The sequence below is a fragment of the Pagrus major genome, chromosome 7, assembly GCF_040436345.1.
Source record: "Pagrus major chromosome 7, Pma_NU_1.0".
NCBI lineage: Eukaryota > Metazoa > Chordata > Actinopteri > Spariformes > Sparidae > Pagrus > Pagrus major.
In genome coordinates this window covers 22193815-22219810 of record NC_133221.1, presented here as the reverse complement: position 1 = coordinate 22219810, position 25996 = coordinate 22193815, and the positions used below count along the sequence as shown (strand labels likewise).

General features: G+C 40.6%; 5 protein-coding genes across 5 annotated transcripts in view; 2 read left to right on the top strand and 3 right to left on the bottom strand.

Annotated features, from left to right (window-relative positions):
* The window catches only part of LOC140999686 (piezo-type mechanosensitive ion channel component 2), a 31307-nt gene extending 29140 nt beyond the window's left edge, over positions 1 to 2167 (top strand). Inside the window, exons 52-56 of the mRNA XM_073470208.1 lie at positions 398 to 567; positions 685 to 801; positions 1127 to 1206; positions 1520 to 1742; positions 1912 to 2167. Coding sequence (XP_073326309.1) covers positions 398 to 567; positions 685 to 801; positions 1127 to 1206; positions 1520 to 1742; positions 1912 to 2167 — 846 coding nt within the window. The remainder of the gene's footprint in view (positions 1 to 397; positions 568 to 684; positions 802 to 1126; positions 1207 to 1519; positions 1743 to 1911) is intronic.
* Positions 2168 to 3223: 1056 nt separating this feature from the next.
* On the bottom strand, positions 3224 to 5047 carry atp5f1e (ATP synthase F1 subunit epsilon). The gene is made up of 3 exons (XM_073470123.1): positions 4973 to 5047; positions 4481 to 4605; positions 3224 to 3420 (listed from the first exon to the last, which is right to left on the bottom strand). Coding segments are annotated over exons 1-3 (159 nt in total). The 5' UTR covers positions 5005 to 5047; the 3' UTR covers positions 3224 to 3418.
* A 779-nt stretch (positions 5048 to 5826) lies between these two features.
* Positions 5827 to 11352, top strand: LOC141000024 (PRELI domain containing protein 3B-like). Its single transcript, XM_073470639.1, has 6 exons — positions 5827 to 5927; positions 7371 to 7539; positions 7999 to 8088; positions 9057 to 9127; positions 9399 to 9501; positions 9604 to 11352. The coding sequence occupies exons 1-6, from the start codon at positions 5896 to 5898 to the stop codon at positions 9718 to 9720; spliced, it is 582 nt and encodes a 193-aa protein (XP_073326740.1). The 5' UTR covers positions 5827 to 5895; the 3' UTR covers positions 9721 to 11352.
* A 673-nt stretch (positions 11353 to 12025) lies between these two features.
* bpifcl (BPI fold containing family C, like) lies at positions 12026 to 21323 on the bottom strand. Its single transcript, XM_073470134.1, has 16 exons — positions 21230 to 21323; positions 21021 to 21136; positions 20733 to 20847; positions 20413 to 20544; positions 18581 to 18736; positions 18434 to 18497; positions 18269 to 18329; positions 18001 to 18092; positions 17607 to 17783; positions 17391 to 17450; positions 13754 to 13921; positions 13272 to 13339; positions 13145 to 13187; positions 12984 to 13044; positions 12463 to 12539; positions 12026 to 12338 (listed from the first exon to the last, which is right to left on the bottom strand). Exons 2-16 carry the CDS (start codon positions 21118 to 21120, stop codon positions 12291 to 12293), a joined length of 1422 nt encoding a protein of 473 aa, XP_073326235.1. The 5' UTR covers positions 21121 to 21136; positions 21230 to 21323; the 3' UTR covers positions 12026 to 12290.
* A 1638-nt stretch (positions 21324 to 22961) lies between these two features.
* LOC141000447 (vesicular inhibitory amino acid transporter-like) lies at positions 22962 to 25312 on the bottom strand. Its single transcript, XM_073471193.1, has 2 exons — positions 24932 to 25312; positions 22962 to 24149 (listed from the first exon to the last, which is right to left on the bottom strand). Exons 1-2 carry the CDS (start codon positions 25310 to 25312, stop codon positions 22962 to 22964), a joined length of 1569 nt encoding a protein of 522 aa, XP_073327294.1.
* Between the last annotated feature and the right edge of the window lie 684 nt (positions 25313 to 25996).

Here is a 25996-nt window from a genome sequence, read left to right as displayed (position 1 = left end):
ACAAAACCAGTCGCCACCAGGAATGTGACAGTAAAATGTACAGTGTTTGTACTGTACTGTATTTCAAAGAAATAACTCTCAATCATAATAACTGCCCACAGCCATGAGGGGGAGCTCTTTCTAACATTTATGTATATCTACTCATGACAGTCTTTTCTTTTTGTCCATCCGTCCGTCCATCAGTCCAGTTTCCTGATCTAAGAAACAAACGATAAAAAAACAATGTCACTGGTTCGATTCTGGCTGGCAGGCACCTTGCATGTTGTACCTCTCTCTCCTCTTGTTTCCTGTCTGTCTGTCATGTAGCACTCAGAGACACAATCAGGATTTAATTCATTTCAGGACTCTGGTGACATTTATTGAAATAACTCAATCTAATCCCCTTTCTCTCTCCCAGGCTGCTATGCAGTTCATAATGAACTACTTCCCTTACGACATTGTTGTTGCGAAGATCAAGAGTGATGCCAGTCTGCTGTGGAGCATCAGCCCGGCCAGTCGTGAGGCCATGATACTGGAACTCAGCAACTCTACTCATATATACATGACCTTACGCTGGACGCTGCTCAGGTCAGTGTGTGTGTGTGCGTGTGTGTGTGTGTGTGTGTGCTTATACTAGGTGTTTGTTTGTGTGTGTGTGTGTGTGTGTGTGTGTGTGTACTGACCGCTCCTCTCTTTTCCTCACAGGAATGCATCAATATCAACAAACGCAGAGTCGGTGGGAGAACACACTGTGAAGTTTGAGGACAAGGTCTTGAGAGAAGAGATCGTCCAGATGCTCAAAGGCAACAGCAGCAAACCAGTGTGGGTCTCAGTAAACAGAACAAAACCAGCTATTGTTAATTGTACTATGAAAGGTGAAAATGCAGATTCCTTCTTTACTAGAGATGTTAATGCTAGAGAAGAGCTTAATTAAATCAAATGAAAACGCTAGTAAAATCTATAATTAAGATTAGGTTTCATACTGGTATCAGTATTGAAACAACCCAAGTGTGACACTGCATGAGTTGAAGGACTGTATGTCATCAACTATTTCTCAACACTTCTACAACCTCAGCAACATCGCTCAGTATTCTCTCAGTCTGACTTGAGCTCAAAAGGTGTTAAACTGTGCTATTCTGTCCTGCAGGATCATTAATTCTCTGATGCCAAAGTTCATCAGGGGTCCCAAAGGACCAGAGTCCAAAATGGCAACCAGGCTGAAAGCAGGTTAGTTTCAGTTTATTGTACATTATTTATTGACAGTACTAAAAATGTAAAGAAATAACCTGCGTTGTACTTAAAATATCCAAAGGTATCCATCTTAGCTGGGGTTTTTTTAATAATATGATCCCATTTGCCGGAAATTCATCCAGGCTTAGGGATTTTATTTCTGGTCTACCCTGGGATATCAGGCCTCATTTTGAGCTTTCTGGGCTCAAACAGGGGTTAATGAACTAATCAGAATGATCTTGTTGAGATCTTGACTGAGATCTTGTTTAATACATGCAGTTTAATATAACTCTGCCACGTCTTCCTTCAGATCACTCGGAGCGTCCGGACCAGGCGCTGGCTTTCTTCAGGCCCATGTCAATCAAACTTCAACAGGTCACTTCGGGGTCAGAACAAGAGGCAGACCAGTGGTGGGTAGTAGAGGAGTGCTCCCCGGTTCTCACCTCGTCCAACCAAAAGTGCCAAAACATACAGATCGTGGTGTTCAATGATAAAGTCAGCCCCTCCAGTCTGGGCTTTCTGGCTGGACACGGGTATGTAACTATACATCGATCTCACCTGCTTTTTGTCCGGAAATCTGTTTTTAAACCCCCCTATAACTGTAAGTTAATGTCTCACTGTATTCTTCTCTATTCTCAATATTTGTCTTCACTTTTTTCCATTGATGACACAGATGATCTATGTTTTCCCCCCTTACCACAGCATCGTAGGCCTGTACATGTCTGTGGTGTTGGTCATCGGAAAGTTCGTCAGGGAGTTCTTTAACGGGATCTCCAGGTCCATCATGTTTGAGGAGCTGCCGTGTGTGGACCGAGTCCTGAAACTCTGCACGGACATTTTCGTGGTGCGTGAGACAGGAGAGATGGAGCTGGAGGAGACACTGTTTGAGAAACTAATCTTCCTCTACCGATCGCCGGAGACCATGATCAAGATGACCAGAGAGAAGAAAGACAGCTAGGGTTTGGTGGATACTATCTGGTCATACAGGACGTCAGGAGTGTCCACACTGAACTCCTATCACACCAAACTGATGTATTAGAGCAAATAAAATTTGGTTCTGTAGAAATTGTCATTTCATTTTTATTTTTATGTAACTGCAGTTATAATTAGATTTGTGGGGCAGCAGGAGAAAAAAAGTTTCATGATCCAGCTGTAATCATGAATCCTGCTGAAGTGTCACTGGGAAAGATTTTGAGTCCCTCTCTGATTCTGCTGCTAATCTTGACCTTTCAATTTAATTGAATGGCCAGAGATTTTTTCTGAAGCAGATCTGTCCTCATATAAAGTAGGTCAAATGCCTTTCACGATACCATTACATGTATACTGAGAAAAACACTGAGTTTGATTATGGACTGATGATCGTTTAAAGAAGTCCTTAATGTAAGATTTACTTTTCTTGACATTTCTATTGGTTGGTTGACTGACCCTTTATATGCCAAAAAGCAGAATGATTTATTTAAAACGTCTCATGTTTAGGATTTGTTGGCAGAAATGTAGTATGTTTTCATTAGTGTATCATCACCTAAGACTAAAAATTGTTTTTTCATTTCTTTGGGGGGGGATGTGTATTCAGTTAATTGCAACCAGTAGATGCCACCAAACCCTACACACTGGGCCTACATACAAGCAAACCACACACAATAACAACAATGACATGTGCCCCACAACCAATTAATTTGAGTTAAAAGAACACTGTTCTTGACTGTTGTTTTTAGCCCTCTGGGCAATGCATGGCTTTCGAATGAATTTAGATTCAGGGTGTTATTTGACACTCTACTTCCTGGCGTAAAAATCTTAATGGAAAATGAAATGTCAACAAACTATTGACATACTCATGGATCAACACACACATACCTCTGTAAATACCATGTTTATGACTATGTGGATTACTGCACTGATTAATTTATACCAAAATAAAAAATGTTGTTACAGACAGAAATGTTGTGGTGTCTTGTTCTTCAGCGCTGTGAAAGCGACATTCACAAACTAGGAAACAACACAACGAAACAAAATGTATTTCCGATGTCCATCTTTAATACAATTTTCATTACAAATTAATAGGGAAAAAACAGCAATTCCATTCGGGTCCACAGTCTCAAACAGATCATCTTGGTGTCATCCATCTTTTGTGCCTTCTCCACAGCATGCAGGACAGGACAGGACATGACCCCACAACTCAAGGAAAAACTATCTACATCACGGGCTCATATCCTGGAGGAAAAAAGCAGGAGGACAGAAAAATTACTGAAAATATCCTCATGAAAAGCATTTTGCATCCCAAGCAGAACAAAAAACTTATTCAGATCAGTGACTGCAGGTTTCGGGGTTAGTAGAGACAGTAGAGTTATTGCAGCATCATTAAACATAGTAGACAATGACAAGGGCAGGGCATAATATACACAATATTCAAATGATATATACAAAACATTGAAACACAAAAGTGAGCACACATCTGTTGCACCTTATAATAATGGCTTCTGTCATGTCCACAAGATAAAAGGCATCATCAGGTAGAGAAATATGTTATTAAAGAAAGGTTTTGATCTGCCTTTTGAGACTGCCAGTTTTGCATTGAACACAAGAAGAGTAGACAATTTGGGGAGCTCTTCAATAATAAGGCAAAACTAAATCATAATTTTATGAAAGTCATGCCAATTTTTGATTTTAACAGTTAATCTCATTCTCCAATTATTGGATTCACCTCACATTAAGAAAATTCAAGTAGATCATGCAATTCTGTACTGAGCTATTTGGTTAATCTCATAAGCGGATATTCAATAACTATTACAAACAGGGTTAAGAAGGTATGAAAAATTATAGGGACTCCTGATCTAGAATAATGTTTGCCCAAGTATACTGAATGAACAACCTTGTCTAGGAAGAACTAGCTCAATCTTGACAAGGTACAACACTAAAATTGTGCTCAAATGTTCATTCAGTCAATTAGAAATAAACAGTATGACAAAATGGCACTTCTTTATAATGAATTGATACTGTAATGTGCACAACTGTGGTTCACAATTCTGCTGTACTTTTGCCTTAATAGATGTGATAGATTTGTAACCTTGTAGTATAACCATCTCAATGCTCTGAGTCCTTCTTCCACCAGGCTGTGACTGAAATGAAAACCTGCCCACTGTCACCAGTCAATGTCATACCTGCCTCTCCTTGAAATACACAGACTGTCAGGGGCCATGATGCATCTATGTGCAGATAATTATTGTATATGCAGTTCTGTGCTAGTGATTTAGAAAATATCCGACAAACTTACATGCCGCCGTTTTAGGTTTGAGGACTTTGACGCTAGCCTCTGCGGCCTTCATTGCCTCGGATTTGAACTCCGGCTTCAGCGCAGCCCGCAACGCGCTAGCGCAGATAGAGGAGAAGCGGATGTAGCTGCAGAGAGGACACACTTGTTAGCCGCATGCTAAAGGGCAAGCAATGCTGTCAGGGATCATTCTGGAAGGGCAAAACATAACTGCCTCGATAATAACAAATAATGTATCCGATGCACTGAAACAGAAAGAGTCACATCTTGGTAGGTTATTATCTTAACGTTAGCGCCTTAAGTTAACCGCATGGATTTAAAAGCTAGCTATAGCTATGACAGTAGCTAGCTGTTACGTAGCTCTCTGAGGGACCAAGTAGACGGAATTCCAAAAAAGTATAAAAAATATGCAATTACAATAACAAATCCTTCATCAAAATAAGGTTGCTGACATTGGCCAGAAAGCTAACTCTGTGAATATACATGTATTTTTACCTGAGGCCTGCCTGTCTCCAGTATGCGACCATCTTGCCTGTGTTGTGGCTTCAAGGACAGGTCGGATAGCTGCGTGATGACGTCTTTGAGAGACGCTGGTCTTTTCCACAACCAATAAGAACAGTGCTTGATCATGATTGACAGCTTTGACGGTCGCTTGTCCCGCCCCCAGACAGTGCCTCTCTACAGACATTAATCATTTAATGAATTTAAAATAAGGTCAAATGAAAATTGTGTAGTGTTACAATATCCTCCTAATACATTATTATTATTATTATTATTATTATTATTATTATTATTATTATTCATAATTGTATTATATTTTGGGGACTTTTGACTTTGGAATTTAATGATTTTACTGATGACAATGATTTTCTGGAGGTAGATATATGGCTGGTTTGTTGGTATAACTTCACTTTACAGGTTATGTACAGGCTGTACAGGTGTATTAAAGGATCCACCAACAGAAATGGCAGGGTTTGCAGTTATGGTACTTCGTCCTGAAGATGAAATATATTTATTTATTGTCTTTACTGTAGGGGGTGAAATATCTCCACTGGTAGTATTTATTAGAAAATTGAGATTATATAATTATATACTATTCTTATTACTGCATGATGATAATCATAATCATGTTAGAAATGTTGTTATAGTAATAAAGGAGTATCATTGTAACCTTTAATGTCGAAGAACAGAGTTGCATGGATCTTAATGTAATAATAATAAAATAATGGTTGTGGAGTAAAACCAGTAAAAAGTACAATGTTATTACTGTGTGCAGTTCCTGTGTCTGCCACCAGGGGGAGAGTCGCCCCTGGGGCTCCATTAAAGGTTGTCTCCTTCAGTCCCTCCTTCCTTCCTAACGTCGGTCACGCTGTCATTAGTCGCCGGCTCCCCGAGCCCTGACAGAAAAGCCTAATAAAATGAAGATCTGGGCGTCAGAGCACATTTTCAAGTGAGTAGTTTTCTGTCCATGATGATGTCTCATACAAACATTTCTGTTCGGTAACTGGTTTCCTTTCGTATAATAAGTTTTTGTGGGGTCTCCTTACTGTCCGGGACACCGCTGCTAGCGTCCTTAGCTGCTAAGGTTGCACAAAAGTTAAGTAACTTACCACAAAGAACGGACGGCTAAGTTGCCTAACCGTTTAACTTAGTTACAATGTTTAGAAAATGTGAACTCCATTCAACATTATGTTTAACATTAAAGCTTTTTATTTTTTAATATACACCAGTTATTTGTGCTGAACTGCTTCAGCGAGCTGAGTTAACGTTTAGCTTTTTGCTATTAGCCTTCAGCTAACTGATGCTGTAACGTCAGCTGCTTACTCATGTATGCCGTGTTTAATTTGAAAGCTCCTGCAATATGTGAGCTACGAGTTATTAGAAGGTGGGGGTCTTTGTTTGCAGTTCATGTGTTTGGTCTTAATCACGAAGACAAAATCAGCTAATGTTCGTTAGATTATGTACCGCTATCATAGACATTACATAACGGTCTGTGTGGCTGTCAGAGGAGAGAGCTTGCCATGTAAATAACGATGACACGTCTGTTTTTTCGGTGTATTTTTGCTCACCGGGCAGTAATGAGTGTGTAACAATGGTCAGAACATTTGTGTCCATTTCTGCTCGTTTCTAGATTAATCCATGGTGACGGTAGTCTGCGCTGTGCGGCGGGGGCGTTCCTCCACCTGCCTGTAAACGGCTGGTCCGTCCGTAAATGAGTCCGCCCTCATATTTTGGTCATTCCTCCATTTTGATTCTGCACCGATGAACATGGCCATTTTTTAGTAAATTATTATGTTTCATTTTAAGGCAGAGCAAGTCTGACCATGTTTACGTTTTTGTCATGAATGACGTGACTTGACAAATTAAATCAAATGAATGAAGTCAAACATATGGGAGGATTCTGTATATCTGTACATGTTTTGATGCATACCCAGTTGCACAACCAGAAGTTTGAGACATTTTTCCTACTAAAATAGTAAATTGTGTGCATCCTCCTTTCACCAGCTAAGGTTATTGCTGCTGCTGTTACAGATGTCTCTGTGTATAATCAATAAAACAAAGTCATCATTATTTTTAAGGGGTGTTTGCATGATGCAAATTGCAAAAGAAAGACGTTTTTGAATGTTATGCATCAAGCTTAAGAATGGTGTTCAAGGTAGCTTTTTGTTTGCGTGCATCCAGTATTTTCGGTTACCTACCTCAGTAGTGAAAATGGGCTGAATGACATTGACAATGAAAACTAGATACAAAGCAAATGAGGGCACTGACATCATCACATTTACTATAATGTAAATGTTTCAGAGTTGGCTATCATTGACGGATCTTCACCTGCCAGAATGTTAAGTAGCCTTTAGGAAGTCATTGTTTCTAATGTTAATGTTGTTTTTGACAGCCATCCATGGGAGACGGTGACCAAGGCAGCAATGCAGAAGTACCCCAACCCCATGAACCCCGGCGTGTTTGGTGTGGATGTTCTGGACAGAAACGTGGACACAGAGGGACGGTTACACAGCACCAGACTGCTCAGCACAGAGTGGGGGCTCCCGGCAATGGCCAAGTCTGTAAGTTAGATGATAAGAAATGCTACAAGGGTGCTTTGAGTTTGATTGATAATAGGCTTGTTCGAAGTGAACTGTGCCTCACCCGGAAACTTGACAAGAGTAGGCTGTGGCAAAAGGGGACAGTTAGAAAAAGCTGAAGTCAAGATGGACAGTTTCAACTCCAAGAGGTCACAGAAATGCTTGCATCTGGTTAAGTCTGATCACGGTTTATTAAAATGTTATCAAACCAATCTATTTAGCTTGTACTAAATCAGCTCTTCGATCAGGAGAGGCAGATATATTGAAGTTCTGTGGTTGAGAGCAACAGCAGCACCCAGAAGCTGCAGCCGCCTTGGTCTCAATTTTAATGTTTGCCTGACGCCAGAGCAAGTCATAGATAAACCTAATTAAAATGCACCGTATGACGATCAACAGTTGTTGTTTTTTAAACCGAGCCTGAGTTGTCTCTCTCTTTTCCAGATGATCGGGGTAACAAGAACATGCACTTATGTTCAGGAACATTCAGTGGTGGACCCTAAAGAGAAGACCTTTGAGCTGAAATCTACAAATGTAAGTAGTTCTCATTCTTAATATGTACACTTTCAATAAGAATAGTTGTTGCATGACAGTGTTGTGAAGGGATTATTTTAGTGTGCCAGTGTTAATAAATATTTAAACATGTGATTGATGATGGGAATATTTTATTCATTACAAATTATTTCAACTAACACATCATTATATCTTTGGCGTTAAGTTATTTTTTCTCGTGTACTGTGTATTTCTCTGGTAAAACAGAATTATTTTTTTCTTGTAAGAATGTCATAAAAAGTCCACCTGATTGACTGCTTTCCCAAACAGTGAAAATAGAGGTTCTGAATATCTTAATATCCAACCCTAACCCTAACCCTAACCCTGGAAGAGTTTTGCCAAAGGTCTGTTTTCAGTGACCTAAAACGTGTGTGGACAAAAGGCCAAAATGCATAGCAAAAGCTACAATTTAAGAAATACCTGTGCATGTGTGGACTTGTCCTAACCTTTTCTAAACCATAGTCTTTTCCTTAGTCAGCCTTGGCACATGATCCGTTCAATGTCATGTCATGTGCTGGTTTGTTAAAACTCATAGATATTCATCTAACTACACTACACATTTATATGGCAGAGGTTTAATTCATATCATTTGTTTCCTAAGCATACACATGGTCTTCCCCTGAGAGTCATTATCATCAGACATGTTTAGAGTCATGGCTGCATTTAAATAAACTTCACCACAAATCCAAGGGGGTGTTGAATTGAATTAGCTGATGTAGGCGGACACTGTACATGTTAAACACAGATGTAACTCATAATATGAATAATTGCTTCATTCCACTTGGTGGTGGTGTTAAGATTGTCAGTTAAATTTATGTTTTTCCTGTTTTTCCCAATTTATGCACCTGCCTTGACTGTTTTCACTGTTGGTGCTGTTAAGTGAAGGGAATAAATGCCTGCTGAGTGACAACATAAATAAAAACAACTGTTATTTTGTTTTATCCATCCAGATCTCCTTCACTAACCTGGTATCTGTGGATGAGAAGTTGACATACAAACCACATCCGCAGGATCCTGAAAAGTAAATGACTCGGTTCTAAATTTTCCTTTATTAACTTCTAATGTCCTCTGCAGTATTACTATTTTTATTATTACTATTATTAGTAGTAGTAGTAGTTGTTGTAGTAGTAGTTGGCTTGAACCTGAATATTTTGACTTGATGTTTAACTGCTAAAATTATTGATGGCTTATGTTGTCAAAAATGTTTTGTAGTTTTAATTGAGAAATGATCAAATTGATACAAAAACAGATTTCACATTTCATGACCTTTATTTCTGTGATTGTGTGTTTAGGACGGTGCTGACACAGGAGGCTCTGATCAGTGTGAAAGGTATCAGTCTGAGCAGCTACCTCGAGGGCCTCATGGCGAAGACTATCTCTGTCAATGCCGGCAAGGTGACGCTGCCCTTAAAGTCTCACAGTAACTCCTCATGATGATAGACTTGTACCTGTCTCTACACATTATGTTTCGTAACACTGTTCTTCCGTCTGTATCAGGGTCGGGAGGCAATGGAGTGGGTCATCAGACGGTTAAACACAGAAATCGAGGAATTGGCAGCGACCGCTCGTGGATCTATACGTGCGCCCATGGCAGCAGCTGTTGCAGACAAATGATCCTGGCCTTCCCCCGCAGAACCGATGGACCTCTCAGACATTTCCTCTCACCTCACCTGCCAGCACAGCCTAATAACCACAGCCCCATCCTTTGGCCCTACGTATGTTTGTTTGTTTGTGTGTGAACATCACAAGATCTCGCAGTTCGTACCCCCCAGCAGTCTTCGCCGATGAGTATGATACTTAACCACGGCTGTGGGCAATGACGGGGAGCGTTGAGCTGATGACAGTTTAAAGAATAAACAGGGTTGAATTGGACTGCACTTGAAGCTCATAGGACTTAGTCTTGTGATGTTAAAGCTCTTTTTTAAAATATTCACACTGTGCCTCCACATCACCTCATCAGTTTCCTCCTTTTTGTTTCTCCTTTCTTCATCTTTCACTCTTCATTGCTTCAGCAGACACTGACACTGAAAGTCTACTAATTTTCTGAGTGAGTGTGTATAATTCATACTTGTAAGTGCAGGATGAAGACCAGCAAGGCTTGTTACTTACTGAAAGTCTCAGGGTCGGGCCTTTTTGTTTGATTTACCTTTGATGCTGATGCGAGTCGGTTTTGCTAAAGATGTCAGCATGGTGAACTGGTCTTCTTCTGGTCGCTCTGGGTACAAATGTCTCCATGTCTCAAAGTCTCTCTTGTCTTTATTATTGTTTTCTCTCACTGATGATGTGCTGCAAAGTTAAGTGTTACAGTCTAAGAATGTGCGTACTTGAATGTTTAACTTATTTTCAGCTGCAAAATGAGTGTGCTGTGAACGTTCTCCAATGTTGCAGGAGGAGCTTTAGAAGGTTACTTTCAGGATTACTGTGTGTGCCAACTTAAATAATTGACCTGGTTTAATACTGAAAAACATAAACGTTGTTAATGATAATGAACAAACCCACTCTGTGCTTCATAATATCTATAGATGACAGTGTTATTTATAGTGTATTTGCATTCGTGAACATTGACGAAGGCTGTTAAATTGCTTGTGGAGTTTTTATACAACAGTTCCCTTTCTTATCCCACAGCAGACTCTCAGGTGCTACATAGTTGACCTTTGTTCAGTTTCCCTGTTTGCTCATAAAGACCAAATTAGGTTGAAGGCCACATAACAACCCTGTAATTCTTATGTTTGTTCTTCCTTTTTCTTTTCTTCTTCTCTCTAGAAATTTTAATAAGGACAGTTCTACAAATGAAAGTTTACATGAAAAGGGTTTGTGGCACAATTAAAGCTGTTCTAGTGTTACAATAAGGGAGCTCAGCCTCACAAGTCTTCCTCCACAGTGAGTATCTTGCTCTACTGTCATGGTTAAAGTTAAATCTGTAGGTCTTTGTAACAGCTACTTCCAATTAGCTTCTTTTAAAAATCTTTTTCATAATTAACTGACTGTTGTCACGCAGCATCCAGCTCGGGATGGGTCTGTTTGTTTTCTGCATAACTGACCGATCAGCCAATCAGTGTCCAGACAGTGTCTCCTCTCATGAATGAAGCATCATTTTTTTTTGTTCAATGGGGAACATTATAGGAACAGTGGCTGTAAATAGGCTTATATTTATATTTTGGTGGTGTTACATTCCAAGAATGTGAACAGTCTCAAGAGTGCACACTGAAATGTTTCAAAAATAAAGAGATGTCATTGTTTCAAGAATATGGTGGTGAAATGTCTTGACTTCCACTTGAACTCTTTAGGTGTATTCTGCCACACCAAAAACCTACTTAACCTGTCTAGTGCACAAAGAGGGGCACTACGTCTGACTGGTAATATAGCTCTGGAGCATTTCTTTATATAATGCTGCTGCCAATGTTTAATTTTAGGTTTTTTTTCCTGCAATTAAAGCAGGTAATTGACTCCTGACAAGACTCTCACCTGATATATATAATGTGTATCAGAAACAAAACTAAATTATATTTCACTTAACAACACCACTTAACTAATTCTTAAGTGAAAACGCAAATAAACCATAATATTCATATTCTAAATTCAAATGGATTTAAAAATTACAGTCTAGATAATTATAATCCTAATCCACACAGTCATATTGCACATTTTGATTTTAAATGTACATATTTTGAAACTTTTGTGCCCTCTGGTGGCAGGTTAAACAATAACAGCTACACACTGAAAGTGATAACAAACCAAAACCTTCATGGGAAGAATTTAAAAGAGAAAATAATCACATAAAAATCAAACGCAAAGTCATTTAAAATCAACTAAACCCCCTTTTTCTCTTTGTGGAAATATGAGCTCAAAATGTAAAAAAAAAAGACAGTTCTGATGACAAAACATTTTCAGCTACCATTTCTAAACAAATGAGACACAATGTAATTAAAAAATATTTATTTTTTACATTATTGTGTGAAAAATGATCAGGTTTTAGGCTGTGCACCTCCACTTTATATGCATTTATAAAGTTGATCTGCAGGCATAATCACTGTTGACCTGAGGAGCTAGATTATCTGCGTAGCAAGGCTCGTGTAAGTGCTTTTGTCATGTGGTTTCAGACAAATCCAGTTTGTGCAATGGTTTAAAGCTGATGAATTTGAACTGTGATGAAGAGCGTCCATGTTTGATGTTAAACAGGCCAGTCAGTCTGTCTTCAACACCTGAGCATCTGAGGAGACGGCTATAAAGCCCTGTTAGTAAAGGAGTAAAGACAATGGTCAGCTCAGACATTTTTTTCTCTTAATTAATTAAAAAATTCCTCAAAAAGCCGAACATCAACCAAGCATTAATGTATGTTCTTTAACTAAAACTGACCTTATCCACCTCCAGAACTGTGTTGACCAGCTCTGCATGTTTCATTCTGGGTAAACTGACACCTTTACCCAGCATCTCTGAAACAGAAAAGTCCAGGTCAACACAAAGAAGATGTACAGTGCACATTGTAAAGTATTTTCTACCCTCAAGTTTGTTGAATCTGTGAATCTTTGCATCCTTTTGTCTTGTTTCAGTTTATTTAGGTGAAGAAAACAGCATTTAGTTGCTTTTCTTTTTCCAGAGAGAAAGTCTCAAAGATGGAATAATAATTTCCTACACTGCCAGTTTTTGTCCAAATAACCTCACGCAAATCAGAGAGAAAAGTAACAAAATAAGGATTTCATATAGTTTTGGAGCAACAGCAAACAGATTGGAGTGGAGTGTGATTTAGTATAAGCCTTTACTCTTTCACCTTCGTCCCTTACAGTGGAGTTTTAATAATTTTAACAGAGCACTGGCTAATACTCAAGTAGAAGTCATGAAGTGAGAAGTGAACACAAAAAGATGTAACTAAAACTCACGGTTCACTTTTGGCATGAGGAAGCTCGATCCCATCAATAAAAAGTGTTGGATAGCATCAGTCTGCAAATGGAAACAGCATGTGTTCTTCAGTCTTTGGTTGTTTATACATAAGGCAGCCTGTGATCAACATAGAATATGATGTAGTCTTTGTGTCATGTACCTTAAAGGTTCCCACTTCACTCGATGCCAGCGTCACTGTGAGGCTGTTTGAAAAGAAGCAGTGTGATTACTTTCAGCCTCCAACTCAGGTGGCTCAGGTGTGTGTTTTTAAACATGGTGATGCTCACTTGTTCAGTGCCATGGAGCCCTTCAGTTTGCCGTCAGCAATCCACACTTTACCGCTGAGTAGTGAGTCCTGAAAGAAAGAGGGTTAAATTTACAGCTGCGGTCAGTGATTATCTTTATTACGCTAAATATGTCAGTTGTGTTTTTTTCTTGTTTGGTCTGTGAAAAGGTCAGAAATCTCAGGGAATGTTAAGTATCTTTGTGGGCTAAATGACTCAAACTGTTAATCAGAATAGTTTTCCATCAATTTTTTCTTAATTACCTGATTTGATTGAAGAATCCTGTCAGCACTAGTCTAAATGTATCTGTGATTACATTAATATGAAGTGACTTGTTATGAGTTATAATAATTTCTATGCAAAATATAATTTATGTCCTTGCAAAACATGTGGATGTACTTAATTATCCACTATGCAACTACTTTAATGCATTATTGACATGAAGAGTAAATTAAGGAAAGAGGCCGGGAGATGTAAGTACTCACAACATTGAGCTTGAACAGTGGGGTCTGGGTACCATTTGGCTGGATGGCAAAAGCCTTGACGGTGCCCTGGAGGTCCAGATAGACGGCGCCAGGCAGGAATGAAAACAAGGGAACCTCTCTGGCATAAACCTGCAGACTCATCAGCAGACCTGGAAACATCTTAGGAAGCTGCAGAGACAAAGACAGTGGATGGTAAACATTTGATTCTGTGATATTTTGAGAACTTTGAGGACATCATGTTTTCATGAAGAGTACAAAGTGATTCAACAGTCAAATACTGACTAAAAAAACAACTAAAAACCTAAACTGAAAGCATGAAATGAATGCAGACAAGTAGTTAGAGTCAAGTCAGAAGTCCAAGTCCAAGGTGAGTCTCAAGTTCTTTTTTCTGTCAAGTGTGTCAGGTGCTGTATGCTACGTATTTTAACTATTTATATACAGTAAGGATATACTGTTACTGTCATCTGTATCTGTGCTGTTTCTTACAGGAGTTGGCTGAACGCCTGTTAGTGGGACTATAAACAGCCTGCTGAGTGCTTTACTTTCACACCTTTACCCAGTGATACTATTAAGTCAAATAATCAATTGACAGAAAGTTGATCTGCAACAATTTACATTGTTTGAGATATTGATCAGGCAAAAAATGCCAAATATTAACTGCGACCAGCTTTTCAGATGTGAGGATTTGCTTTTATCTATTTTATTTCATTGTAAATTGAATAACTATACGTTTTGGACAACAGTGGCCCATAGCTAATATCTGTCCTGCTGGACCCCTGTCGAGTTAATCAGACAGTGGTTTCATGGTTGTGCATGTGTGTGTGTGTGTGTGTGTGTGTGTGTGTGTGTGTGTGTGTGTGTGTGTGTGTGTGTGTGTGCGTGTGTGTGCGTGTGTGTGTGTGTGTGTGTGTGTGTGTGTGTGTGTGTGTGTGTGGGTGGGAGGGAGGGTTTTTACGAGCAGCAGCATAGCTTCTAAATTTACCATCAGTTCCAGCAGACATATGACTCAGGCTGGATAGACCTGAGCTCAGAGTCAGTTAGTCTCTGCTGCTTTCCAAGTATGGATCATTTCAACCCCTTTTGATTTTGAGTATTATATTGTAAAACTGTCTTACAATTAGGAAAGTGTGCTATCTAAAAATAATTTCTATGTTTTATGTTTTGGCAGAGTTTGTTCTGGGCAGCAGAGTGACAAAAGGTGTGGCGAGGGTGACAACAGGAACCTGAGCACGTCAGCAGAATGACAGCGTCGGCACCAAGAAAACAAGAGAAAAAACCAGCGTCTTCTTCACTGTGGTTTTTAAAATGAAAAGAAAGTGAGTGTCATGAGCTAGATTTTAAGACTTTTATAGAAGAAATATTTCTCTTTTCACTCAGCTTGGGTCGTTAACATAAACATTTTTACCTAAAAAGAACATATGTTACTTGAAAATATTTTGTTTTGCTCAATCTACAGGATGTTTTTGTGATCTACAGTGTCAAAAAGGCAGAACTCATGTCTATTGATAATCTGTAAATTAACTTTTTTTTTTTTTTTTAGAAAAACTGGATTTAAATGGGCCAAGATCTGAGATACTGTTTGGACTACAACCATAATTTATGTTAAAGATATGATGTATATATATATATCAAAGTTGATTTTTATAACTTAATTGTGTTCTGGCTGTAGCACTAATAGTAGATAAAAAAAAATGTAAAAAAACACCTCTGTTTGTATAAAAGGTCTGACACCACGTCAGAGAGTGACCGGTCCAGGGATTCACCTCCAAATGTTAAAGAACACACTATCAAGTAAGATGTCAAAAAGGGCCTCTAAATGATTATATGCTCATAGACATTTCATGTTATTTGTTTGTCCAAGGTCAGACAAACTGTGCTTCCCCTGTGAGTATTTTTAAATGGCGACGTAGTGATGTCAAGGATCTGAGATATTGTAAGTTTGGACTATTGCCCTAATTTATGCTTTTAATAACTGCTTAATACTCACTTGATTAACTTAATCAAGTTTAGAGATAGAAAGGGGCTTGACCAACACCATTTCCTGTATGTACTAACAGTGACTTTAAAAATAATATTTTGTAATTTAATTTCAACTGTCTTTGTATCACATGTTGGGAGGGACAACACAAGCAAGGTAAGGACCTGCTCTGCAACCAACAGTAGAAGCATCATCTCAAATTTCTTTTTTTATTTTCAACATCAAACTTAAATCAACCTATAATCCCAGGCTAAACATAACAAAAAGTTCATTGGGAACTGATGATAAAAGAAAATTAGGAAAATTGCAGTTTTCTCAAACTGCTCAAATGTTTTAGTTAGTTTTATTTGGCGATTGTCTGTTACGCATTATAAACTGCTGCTGGTCACTTCATATACATTTCATCAGTCAAATCATTCTGTTCAGTTTGAGTTGCTCATTAAATTAATCTCCATGTATCCCCTCAGGCTTCATCTCCAGACAAATGCAGTGAAGCAGCTCTGGAGACACTAATCCCAGTGGCAGTCTGGGTCTTAGTGGTGGCAACAGTAATGTATTTTGGCTGGAATCTTTTTTTCAGCGGTACTACACTTAATATAGACTTTAACATATTACTGCTCAACATTCATAAATGTTTGCTAATTTGGTAAACTCTTCTTTTTCAGGGCTGTTGTAAAAGAAGAGCAGTGCAGGAGTGAAGAACTCGCAATCGATTGCAGTTGCTGAACTGCTGAGTTCAATCATGAAAGAACTAAAACAGGAACTGGAAACTCAGGTTCGAGCAGAAATGCAAGCATGGGGAAATCCGAGCCTTATGTCTGTTCTCAAGTTCTCCTTTCTAGAATCTATAGCTATTGTAGTGTTTGTATTGTTGTATGTGAAGGAGAACCTGGGGCGGCTGTGGCTCAGGAGGTAGAGCTACAGCGCCGTCCAGTAATCGGACGGTCACAGGTTCAAACCTGGCTCCCTCAGCTGCATGTCGAAGCATCCTTGAGCAAGATACTGAACCCAAAATTGCTGCTGATGAGCAGGCTGCCACCTTGCATGGCAGCCTCTGCCATCAGTGTATAAATGTGTGTGAATGAATGAATGTGACAAGTGTTGTAAAGCACTTTGTGCTGTCAGTAGGCTGGAAAAGAGCTATATAAAGTCCATTTTACAAAGAACCTCGGAAATGTAGTACACTAGAAAATAATATGATATCCATGGTTGTGTTTGACTTCTGTTAAGACTGGTCTTACTGGTCCTGATCCCCTCGTTAGCTTAGTTTGTATTTGAGCCTGTGTTGTTCCTTCACTCTTTGATGGCTCATCTGTTTTTGTCATGGCGTCGGTCCTGTGTCGCCTGTGCTCCTGATTTGTTCTACGTTGTTTTATGGTTTGTCCTCAGTTTTTGTACTACTTTGGTATTTTCCTTTGCCTGCCTTCTTGTTGTCTGTTTTTCTCAGTGCTCTTGAAAAAAAAATGTCCAAAAGAGAGCATAAGGTAAAGAAAAATTAGGTCAACTGTCTAAAGTTTCGACCTTTACACTTGCACAGGGAGACACTTTTTCCCTTTGGTCTGCAGTAAGCAATCCTAACCCAGGTAATATTTTACATTAATGATGTTTGAAGCCTAGCCTAGGGCTGACATAAAGTTATTCTGAGACAGATAAACTTACCTGAGGAACGTACGGCCCCATTAAGCTGGTATTTAGGTGCAGAGGAGAGAATCGGGGTATCTGAGATGATGAAAAAAACATTTCTTAATCACAAACATGGTTTAGGGAAGAAAGTGACCAAAGCTTAACCTAGAGGAGATCATAGATGGATGAAGTGTACTGATAAAAAATTCATGACTTCAAACCAAACTGTCTTTTCAGGTATACTGTACTTACCATGCTGTCATTGATGAGGGCCTGAAACACTCCAGCTGAGTAGTATCCATATGAGGCGGAGTTCAGGGTGAATTCAGACAGGCCCACTGACAACATGTAGCCCGGCTGCTTAGGCACCGTGAAAGGTTTGGCCCCAAAGGGAGGCTCTGTAGGAGTTTTGATACTGTAAAACTCTCCCTTTAATTAAAGAAGAGCAGATTATCAATTACAGCTGTTGATTACGTTTTGTTTATATTTCTTTTCATGGGGCTTATAAGTCACGGTTACCAGAGCATGTTGGACATGGGTATGTGTTTATATTTCTTTTCTCAAAGAAGTGAAAGTGCTGCCAAATCAAGGGACTTCCACAATTTGAAAATAGATCACATGAAAGTACTTCTGTGTGTTTGCTTACCTTAAGACCCAGATTCAGACTTGAAGCATCAACAACAGGTAAGCCGGTGAGAGGGAGGTCAAGAGTAACGACTTGATTCACATCAAAGGAAACTGAACAGAATAGAAATCATTAGAAGACCGAATTATCAATTTATAAACTTTAATTCTTGGCTGTTATTTTGACCCGGCTCAAATTAAAGTCACTTGTGGCCTGAGCGTCAGTGGCTTCAACGTGTACATTTGTTTTGTAATTAGGTTCTTTATGAAAATGTAGCCTGTTGTGGTACCGTTCATGGCCTGTAGGTGTTGCTCCAACATTGCAATGGATTCTTCCAGGTGTGGGCAGATCTATGGAGGAAAGAACAGGGCAAATGTCCTGTAGTGCTCACCACTGAAAACCTTTACATTGGTATTATCTGATGTTCAGATAGGAGAAAGACTGAAATACTCACACTGCTCCTTATTTCACCTGTGATCTGCCCCTTGTAATGATCCACCACTTTCTGGATGAACCATCTATTGACAAATAGAAATAGAGGGCTTATATCTTGACATCAGTGTCACCCATTTTATCTTTCTCTCCCTCTCTTCTACTGTACCTTTGTCCTCCTTGGATCTGTATGTCCACATCTCCCACTTGAGCATCACAGCCAACACTACTGACAGACAGACGGCCGTTGGTGTCATTCCCCAGCTCCACGACAGAGGTCACATCCACATTAAATAAAGCCAGGTTGAATGTCCCTTTGTCATGTCTGAAAATTCACAGAACAAACAAAGTCAGTGCACATCGGTGTTGGGGAAACATTTATTTATGCAACCTGCACCATACACAGCAAGTGTAATAATAGCCTAGCATGTGATTGTATAAGAAAAGTAATTTATTCTATTTTTCTTCTTTGCTTATTTCCTTCCTTGTTTACAGTATATTATTTAAATGGTAAATAATCATTGATTTTGAGATACAGGGGGGCTTCCACAGGGGAAAACCAGGATAGGTTCACCCATAAATGATAATGCAGTTATTATCTGCTCATGCTGATGAAGAGTCAGCTGAAGTTTTGTAGTCCACAAACATTTCTGGAGCTTCACAGCAAAACAAAGTTGCAGCATTCTCCTAAATAGCTGAAGTAGATGGGGACTTGTAAAAAAACAACCAAAAAACATCAAATGGCTCCATACAGCTCGTTCAACGCAATGCAAGTCTCCTGCAGCTTTGAGATCCCGAATTGATTTGGAAAGATAAGATTTACACCCTCATCACCAGTTGAGCTTATGCACCCACTTCAGACAGAGTTTTTGCGTTTTAAAACAAGTCCCCATCTATTTCAGTTGTTAAGGAGAATGCTGCCGCTCTGTTTTGCTGTGAAGCTCCAGACTTTTTTTTTGTGAACTACGACACCGACTTTCCATCAGCATGACGGTGAGTAGATAATGACTGAATTTTCATTTTTGGGTGAACATAACCTTTAAAAGAATTAAGCTTGTGGTAGAAGCCAGAATAGAGTGGAGGCCTGTTTTGAAAATGTGTTGAGATTCTGTAACTTTTTGTCTGTTTATGTCTACATTTTCGATAAAGCAAAAACTGGTAGTGCAATATATTGCATAGTAATGCTGATTTTGTACAATGATAAATGATCATCGCTGGTACACTTCAATTCAAGCATTAACAAAGTTAAGTTAAAAAACAGGTTTTTCTCTGTACCACAAAGACAGAAAGATTGTCATTTATAACTCCAGACTGCAGACCTCTGCCCCACATCCTCAATAAAATGTTACTTTCACATTCACTATTAATTGGATTGATGAATGTGCATTTTTTAATGCATTTAGTAGCACTATTGCACAACAACTAGTCTTGTGTTACTCCACAACACTTTTATGTTGTCTTTATCTTGATTTTTAAAATGCAGGCATATTGATCCTTCATAACTGCCTTGTTGGAGGTGATAAACTGCTGATCTCTCTCTATATTGCTAACATTAGCTAACCCATCCAACTAATGCCATTTGTTTCATGATGAAAACACAACAGATCCTAGTTCAGGTGATTATACACTGATGAAAACATAATTATGAATATTATATTCTATTTCTGCAAATAGATCCTCCTGAATCCTGCACACTGAACCTTTAAAGGCTGACATAAAAGTCAATTCAATTTCTACAATGAGGATGATGTCCCATACTTCCTTTTCTAACTGACCTCAGATGACTATGAACACATAGGCTCTTGAATGATAACCTTAATCTCACTTCCTCATTAAGTCTTTACTGTATATTTCTATTTCATCATTTCAAACTGGAGTGTGTTGCTTATACACTTAAATTATAAGATTTATTCTTTCATATTAGCATCACTACAAACCCTGACTGAGCAGCTGTGGGGTTCGAGGAGTTTACAAGGAGGGCAGAGATTAGGGAAGACTCACATGAGGCCATAGCGTGTCATCCACCCGCCGGTTAGTGCGACACTGAGGCCTGAGACGGATGTCTTGAATCCTGTGGCGTTCTGATAGAACTCGACAGACGGCTCAGGAAAGTCGCACTGTGTTATGGTGACGCTAGTGCACATGAGGAGAGCAGAGACAGGTGTAAACAGGTGTGAGGACGCAGATCTGAGTAAGATTTTCAGTTCAAATTCATTACATTCATTCATTTTCATCAAGTTTGATCGTGAAGAGGTCATCTCAACCTTGGATATGAACTTGAAGTGAAAAGACACCTCTATATTCAAGAAATGTAATCCTACCCTGTTAGTGTGTAGCCTACGCTGCCAAAGATGCCGATGCTGTGTTTACCGCTGATGTCAGGGAGAGTTACAGACGCCAAAATATCCTGAATCCATCCTGCACCTACATGCTTTCCTATGACAGACAGCACACACATGAAGTTTTATAAGATTGTTGTAAATGAAACATGTCTTACAATGTGTTTGTCTTTATGAAAAGACTCAATCAACTGTTATTAATTGTTAAAGTCTTATTTTGTGTTTGAATTAACTTAATTGAGTGAATTACACCACCTCACATTGCCTTACCGTACTGAAGTCCTTTGTTGTTCAGAATGACTTGTACTGCAGGATTTTCTCCAGAAGTCAAAGACAGGAGCATGAGCCCAACTATCACGGCTGGAAGCATTTTTCCTGGGGGCCCCCTGTGGTGTAAGCAATAGCTTTACTGAAACATCAAGTCTAAAATCAGACATGTTACTCAAAATAAAGCTCTTTAACGACATTATGTTGCATACCTGAAATGAAAAGTGCCAAGTTGAAGTCAGCTCCTGGTGCTCGTTGAACAAACCTCTTCACTGTGTCTCTGCCGTTGAGTTGCTGGATATACTGCAGCTTTTGCTTCCTGTATCGCTGAGAAGTGAAACTCAGTGACAGCTGACAGCATCATGGGAGAGACTGGTGTGTTGGTTTGGGTTTGTCTGAGGAACAGGAAGCTACTTTTTGATACAGCTCTGTCTGTAGTAACCAAATAATTAGTAGAGCTTAAATGTGTTAAATCACAATCAGTTTTGTAGGAGCTAAAGTGTTAGATATGAATAAAGTGCATCTGATCAGAAATTATTTTAAAATCTTGAATAAAGACTTGTCAGGGTCCACTAACATGCACAAGGAAATGAAAGTATGTGCTTTTATGTTACCTTTTTAGGTAAGCAACAATCAGCTTTGAATTAAAGACAGTGGTGTGAGATATAGACTTAAAATAATCTACTGTCACCCACTTCCTGTTTTCTTCTCTGAATTCACAGGTGTCTTTGAGGTGACAAGCTGACCTATGTTGTCGATGTCAACAGTGCCAGGTTATCACACAGTCTGCCACAAGCTGCTTCTGAGGCCTCTGCATCTTGTCAAGAATAATTTAATGTGGCTGCATGCACCTTGAGGCAAATGTGTGATCTGTAAAAAATGTTTTTAAAACCGACCCGACTTTACTTGAACAATGCAGTTGCTAGTTGCTTTTTTTTTTATGAAAGGGGAAGCTTAATTAACCTTCTTTTTTTTAAAAAGAGGAAGTTTAACAGAAGAGTGAGAAACGAAAGACAAAGTCAGAGCAGCGAGGCCCCTCAGTCACCCCTGGCTACATTTCAAGGAAACATTAGAATCACCAGCCATAAAATATTTGATTTATTTATCTCTTAATTCAACAAATACTCTTTGTCTCACACACCATGATTAGTTCCATTAAATCACAATTAACAAGTTCAATAGGAAGAGAATATTATCAGACAGACATATTTTCATATAACACAGTTAGGACCCACTTGCTTGCACTTTGAATTCACTTCATCCAGAATGACACTTGAAACACCAAGAAAACAAACAAGCCAACGAGGACTACTATAGGCATAAGATGGAAAATAAAAACACAGAAACAAACCGAAAATAAAAAATAAGTCTGTTCAAACAACTACACATAAGTTATTCATGGTTTATTATCACCCAAGGGGCCCCATCTGACCTGATGGGTGCCTTGGTCTTATTTTTTTTCTCTGATGTGGGATTAATGATATATCTAGCAGCTCAAAAACCAATAATAACATATTCACTCCATTGTTATTCCACATATTTCATTCCCCAGATATAAACACGTACACACTCACAGTTAGACCCATGGCGGACATTTTCACTGGATCTTTGACAACTTTGCATGAAGACTGATACCTGGACAGGCGTGTCAGTGCCCGCATATTTAATCTCCCCCTGTCATGCGGAGGTTGTGTTCCTCTGTCCAGCTCATAAAACATGTTTTCCGGAATGAGTAAACTACTTTACACTATGATTGTAGAGTTTATTATTGCACATTATCACGAAGGCAAAATAAAAAGATGTACATTTCACACAAATAATCCTCCTCATGAGCTTCTATGCCAAGTGGTCAACATGATGATTGATAAGGTCTGCGTCATGACAACCTGCCGGAGTGCGGCATTTAAGGACATCGCCACTCAGTAAAGGTCATCTCTGAAGCTCTCAGTCATGGATATTGTACCTGAACGCCTCTATGAGCCCTTCAATCGAGTGAATGAAGCCAGATATGGCGCATATGCCTCCAATAACAAAAATGGCAACGTCGAAGAAGACGTGGTGCCACAGGAGATTCCTCCACTGGAGCTTCAGGTGGAAGAGGCTCGGCAAGAGGAAGCACAGGCCTGCGCCGGTGAGGCTCCCAGTCAGACCCATGAGGAGGGCGAAATGCGGGACAAAGACGGCCATGAGCAAGGTGAAGACTACCAGGGTAATTCTCAGGCCCAGACCCCAGGATTTCAGCTGCCCGCCGGGGCCGTAGCAGTCAGGGAAGAGGGCTCTCCCGCCATCCTGGAAAAAGGATTTCTCCAGGACCTCAACTGCAGCAAAGAACGGCAGCGGGTAGGATAACAGCGCCTTGGAGACCAGGAAGAGGTTCACCACAGCCCGGATGGTTGAAGGCAGGTTATCCGTGATGACCTCTTTGGTGGCGTCTGCCCAAGTCAAGTAGGCCACCAGGGCGAAGAGGCCCTTGAGGACGCAGGCTGCGATGTGACTCCACTCCATCATGCAGTGGAACTCGCTGGGCTTCTGCATGTTTCCCTCCAGGGAGGGGAGGAAGATCTGCGAGGTGTAGCTGAACACGATGATGCCGATTGAAATGGGGAATTTCTTCACATCGATGTAGAACTTGACCTTCTCCCAGGCCCACTCGCGCGCCCTGGAGAGGCAGTAGGCGACCACCAGGACGTTAATGACGAAGTGCGCCAGAGTGCACAGCAAGCTGAACTTGGACACGGCCTTCAGGTTCTTCAGGAACGCGCACGGCAGGAGCGCGACCGTGGCCACCACGGACCAAGCCTTCTGGGAGACGGGAAACCCCGGGAAACTGTTGTACATCAGGTTGCCGCTGACCACAACGTACAGGATGCACGTCATGACCAGCTCGATGATCTGAGCCACGTTCACAACGTGCCCGCCCAGCGTCGGGAAGCGAGGGGCGCAGCAGGCGTTGGCGATGTCCACGTAGGATTCCCTCACGCGCACCTTGATGCCGTCCTCGTTCTCCTCGTACAGACACGCGATGAGGATCTTGCCGGTGTAGCAGCACACCACGGCCGCGAAGATAATGAGGAAGAGGCCGAGGTAGCCGCCGTGGAGGATGGCGTACGGCAGGCCGAGGACGAACATGCCCTGCGGACAGAGAAGCGCAGTTGAGTGGTAATGGACGAGGCCCACATCGCAGTGACAGGCCGAGCCAGCCCGGGCATGCGATGACTGGCTCACACGGCTCACATCTTACATAATTACAGAGACAAATATATATATATTGCGTATTAAAATAACAACGCAACGCAAAATGTGTGATTTATCTCAGCTGGTTCATCTCCAGTGTTTGCATCATCAGAATAATCACCAGTTATTTTCTCGCTCGCCTCGCCCTTGAAAACAGGCCTTTCTGATGCACAGGCTGTAGGCCCACTCGAATTAAAGCATTCAAATGTAACGAATTATAAACGAATTTTTGTAATTCATTTGATTACAACTTCAATTTGATAGAGCCGCTGATAAGCACGTGGGTGCCATTCAGCCTCAGGGCTATCAAAGTGAGGCAGGCCCTGCCTGCAGCTCCGCTGATAAAAAGATTTGAATAAATACATTTTCAGACTCAGTGGCTGCGACGGATTCACTCACAAACCATGAATTAAATGTTAAATTGAATCCTGCGTTTAATTCTGATAACATTTAGCACTCTTCAAATATATTTAAAAGCTCAATCTGTTTTTATTCGACAACACTGAACACGCGGCCTTATTGTAACCTTGGGTTGTGTGATCTGATGCGCATCCACTGATTCTCATTTTCTCCTTAAAAGAAAAATCTTCAAGGTGACTTTTTGTCCACTTGCAGGCCTGATCTATGCCGCACATGGTGTCTTAGCATTCACATGCAGGCTGAAAGTGATCACGGTGTACCTGAATGGCGTTGGTGACGTTCCAGCCAGCTTCCCAGGTCGTGATTTTGGGCTTGTCCTCATCCAGAGAGCCTCCTGTCTTCAGGGACGAGGCCCTCCGGCCGGTGCCGTCTCTCTGGTAGTGGCTGTCTCCATCCAGCTCCCCCTCTCCCTCCATGTGTCCCCCTTCCTCTTCTCCTTGAAGGACATCCATTTGCATCCCTTGCCTGTAGTCATAATCCAAGTCGTCGCACTCGGCGAAGCCCAGGCCCTCCTCGTCCGTCGCGGCCTGGAAGCCCAGCCGGGCGAACACCCCGCTGACCTTGGCCTGGGATTTGTTGGACACCGTGTGGGCCGCGTTGGTCAGCTTGTTGGTGAGCTTGTGTCGTATTAGATGAGCCATCTTTATCCGAATAAAACACGATCTTCAGCTGGAAATGATTTTACCGAGTAAAAAGCAGAGACGCAGGTGCATGCAGGGTGATTTATTTGTTTTTGAGCTGCTACTGTAAAGTCATGCCTGTTGCCTCTTCGATGTCGTCGTGAAGTAACGTGAAGACAACCAACCTTCAAACGGCAGCCTGACCGTTTCACCCAAACCGCTCAAAATCCTCAGCCGCTTTTCTTCACTTGCTCATCCATAGTACTCCCTCCAAAAAACACTCCTGGCGTCTGCCTCAACGAAGAAACGCCCCAGAACAGAGACCAACGCGACAATATGTCCGCATCTGGCGTTAAAAAAGACAATTTAGCATTTTTTTTCTTCCAGGCAGTTTTGTCAGCAGGGGGTCCTGTTGGAGACAGGAATCTGTGACTGCATCATCCAGAGAGAGGAGAGAGCGAGGAGCGTGCACGTGTCCGCATAGAGAGAGAGGGGGTGGGAGGGAGAGAGAGAGTGAGACACACACAGAGAGAGAGAGGGAGAGAGAGAGTGAGACACAGAGAGACAGGGAGAGAGGGAGAGAGAGTGAGACACACAGAGAGAGGGAGAGGGAGAGAGACGGAGAGCACGAGACACACACACACACACACAGAGGTAGAGAGAGAGTAAGAGAGAGAGAGAGAGAGAGAGAGAGACACACACACA